Source organism: Salvia splendens, chromosome 6 (assembly GCF_004379255.2).
Source record: "Salvia splendens isolate huo1 chromosome 6, SspV2, whole genome shotgun sequence".
Classification (NCBI taxonomy): Eukaryota; Viridiplantae; Streptophyta; class Magnoliopsida; order Lamiales; family Lamiaceae; genus Salvia; species Salvia splendens.
The window spans coordinates 28218296-28221326 of NC_056037.1; the positions used below are offsets into that span (position 1 = coordinate 28218296).

General features: G+C 40.3%; 1 protein-coding gene across 4 annotated transcripts; it reads left to right on the forward strand.

The window, feature by feature from the left end:
• The first annotated feature begins 916 nt into the window (after positions 1 to 916).
• On the forward strand, positions 917 to 2553 carry LOC121806398. 4 transcript variants are annotated; one of them, XR_006051668.1, is made up of 4 exons: positions 917 to 1240; positions 1414 to 1484; positions 1888 to 2063; positions 2172 to 2553. XR_006051668.1 is itself a non-coding variant. In XM_042206420.1 (4 exons), exons 1-4 carry the CDS (start codon positions 1015 to 1017, stop codon positions 2181 to 2183), a joined length of 462 nt encoding a protein of 153 aa, XP_042062354.1. In that variant the 5' UTR covers positions 917 to 1014; the 3' UTR covers positions 2184 to 2553. The 4 variants fall into 4 exon arrangements, 1 of the variants encoding a protein (XP_042062354.1); XM_042206420.1 differs by having other exon boundaries at positions 1414 to 1461; XR_006051667.1 differs by having other exon boundaries at positions 917 to 1484.
• Positions 2554 to 3031: the final 478 nt, after the last annotated feature.

The window sequence follows — 3031 nt, forward strand, 5'->3', positions numbered from 1 at the left end:
ACCACAGCTACCTGACCTTTTACCGGCCCCGACGCTCGGAGACGTGCTGGGACCGACCTCACCCTCAAGAGGAGGTGAGAGCGCTGCGAGTCCAGCCCGCCTCCCACCGGCCCCGCTACTCCACCGAGCAGCCACTGCGGACTTGTACAATCAGCCCACGCGTGTGACCAATCAAACTCCGGACCAGCCTCCGCGCTCACCTACCTGTTGGGATTCGCCGGAAGTGCTGCACTCGCAGCCTATGTACCAGCCACCGCCGAGCGACCGATCGTTGGGTCACCGCACAACGACGTTGCCTGTTGTTGCTTCCAGTCTCAAGGTTCATTCGCCTTGCCCGGCCCAACCAACTGCCGTAAGTGATTTCAACGAGAAATTGCGTATTTATAGATTGGAGCAAGCCGCCCTCCTCGCCCAGTTGAATTGCATATTTGAGGAGAATATTGATGACGAAAATCTAGTTGAGGATGTTCCCAACAATGCCACTAACAATGGGGGCGTTAGTCTTGATGTTCCAAACGACGAGGCCATGGAAGAAATCGACAAGACTGACAATATGACGCTGCAAGGGCTCGTTGGGGTATATGATGAGAAGATTGGTGAAGAGGAGGATACAATGCTAGAAGATAAAGAGGAGGCACTACTAGAAAATTAGTCTAAGGCTACACTAAATTTGTGGCACTTTTTAAAAACTGCCACTACAGATAGTCACTCAATACACCAACCTTTAGCCACACTTATATTCTAAACTAATATTGCATCTCCAAATAAATGCCATGAAGAGATTCATGTAGTGGCACTTGTGCCAAGTGTCATAATGTATAATAGGTATAATGTATTTTGAAAAAAAATATAAGAAATGAATAAAAGAAAAAAACAAGAAAAAGGAAATTAAAATAAAAAAGGAAGAAAGGAGAAGTAACTCCCTCTAGAACTTACGGGAAAAAAATCAATCCATCTCTTCCCCTCTTTCTCTCTTCTTCTTCAAGGTAAATCCCCAATTGAAACTTAACAACCATGGCTCTCTCATTCTCGGCGTTAGTTCGAAAATTGCCCGTCGCCGTCTCCCGATTCTGCGATTCAGCGCCGTCGTCCTCTCTCTTCTCTCTCGAATCTGTCGCAGCCCCTCCGCCAAATTTCCGCTCTCGGCGAGCATCACTGATTATACACAAAAGTTTTGATTATACCCAAATCTCTGCGCTCAATTCTCTCCCTCTCGGTTTTCTCCCTCTCGGTTTTACAGGTGGTGCTTCTGTTCGATTAGGGCAATTTGCGATTCATTTCCTTTTCTTTTTTCTCTTTTAATTGTTTAATCGCATTGTGATTTTCGCCTGTTGTATTCGTTTTGAACTGACCTGATTCCGTTTTGAATTGCCTGCACTGAGTGATTTCTGTCATTTGGATTTCTGTTTGAAGAAGAGGAGTTAAGAGCTGGCGTAGGGCGTTTGGAATTGAAGCTGTACGGTGAGCTCACGGCTGAATTCCTTGTAAGTTTCGGCCTCATACCGTTTTTCTTTGTGGTGTTTGTTTCTGGCGAATTCTGATTGATTTTTGTGATGGAATTGACCATGCAAAATGTGAGATCGTTGAATTGGGTGATTTCGGTCAGGGGCGTCAGTGGTGTTATTCATTAAGGGGTTTACAATTTAGGGATCTGTTGGAGTATGAAGGATTTTTAGGGGTTCGAGTAAGCTTTGGTATAATGTTAATCTTTGTGTAGATATTCTCTCCTGATTGCTTTTATTCATTGTTATTTTTCAAAACTTTTGCGTATAATCAAATACTAGGTACTTTCAAGATCATGAGTTTGGGTTGATTATTTGCACGATTCCTAGATTACTTATAATTAAATAAAGTTAGTTAAAACTGATGATGATAATCCTGAAATAGGGTATAACAGAGGCACAGTAGGAGGTCGTGTGGCAGGGAACGAAAGGTCATTTCTACTATCAGCCCCATTTCAAATTAGTCAAATGGATATGGAATACGAAATACATAATCTGGAACAGATTGCATACGATGCTGTTTTACGAGCTTTCAAAGCACAATCTGATGCACTCACATGGGTATATTCTGCTACATGTTTATCAATTATAAGTTATGTCTTTACTATGTTTGGGAAGACTGTCTCATCTGATTGGATTTCGCTGTTTCTTGATATATTTGTTTCTCAGGAGGTCTTATAACAGAATTGAGGAAGGAACTCAGGGTGTCAGATGATGAGCATCGAGAACTACTTAGTCAGGTCAATGGTGATGACCTCATTCGCAGGATCAGAGAGTGGAGGGAGGCAGGTGGTAACCGAAATATAGCCCCCAGTGTCGCCCAGCATATAAACAACCAGTTACCAAGTCCTACAATTTCAGCTTCTCGTAATATGTTGAGCACTTTTGGAATAGATTAGCACTTTATAATTTTTAGTACTAGTATTGTTTGTGTAGTTTAAGTCAAAGATGACCAACACTTAATATTGTTTAGTTTGTGTGTTCAAACACGTTACATTTTTGTGTAAAATTATTTGATGGTTTGAATATTATTCAAATAGTTGTCATTTTATTTGAGTGAGTAGTTTATTAAATTTGAAGGATTAAAATGAATTTATAAATATTTGAAGGATAAAAATATAAATTACAGAAATATGTAGGTGAAAAAAGTAAATTAAATAAAATGAGGGAAAATTGTAATAAAAAAATTTATTGGGGTATATTGTATATTTTTCCAAAAGTCAATGTAGTTTAAGAAAATATATCGTGGCATTTTCTAGTGACATTACACGTCATGTTTCATGGCACTTTTTGATTGCCATAATACAAGACCTATCCTTACACGTTACCTATAACTACAGCTACCGATAATGCACTTGCATGAAGTGCCATTACAGGCAAAGTGCCACAACAATGGTTTTCTAGTGGCAATTTTAGGTGTCATTAAAGGCTCATTTTCTAGTAGTGAGGATGGTTCTATTGGTGAAGTGGAGAAGATAATCGCATCGTTCAATGATGCTCAAATGTCATCAAAGGATGTTGCGAATTGT

Excerpts from the sequence above, each read along its gene's own strand:
- LOC121806398 (XM_042206420.1), top strand. The coding sequence starts at position 1,015 with ATGGCTCTCTCATTCTCGGCGTTAGTTCGAAAATTGCCCGTCGCCGTC. Across the intron at positions 1,241-1,413 it reads TCTCCCTCTCGGTTTTACAG|AAGAGGAGTTAAGAGCTGGC; the intron begins GTGGTGCTTCTG and ends TTCTGTTTGAAG. Across the intron at positions 1,462-1,887 it reads TTTGGAATTGAAGCTGTACG|GGTATAACAGAGGCACAGTA; the intron begins GTGAGCTCACGG and ends ATCCTGAAATAG.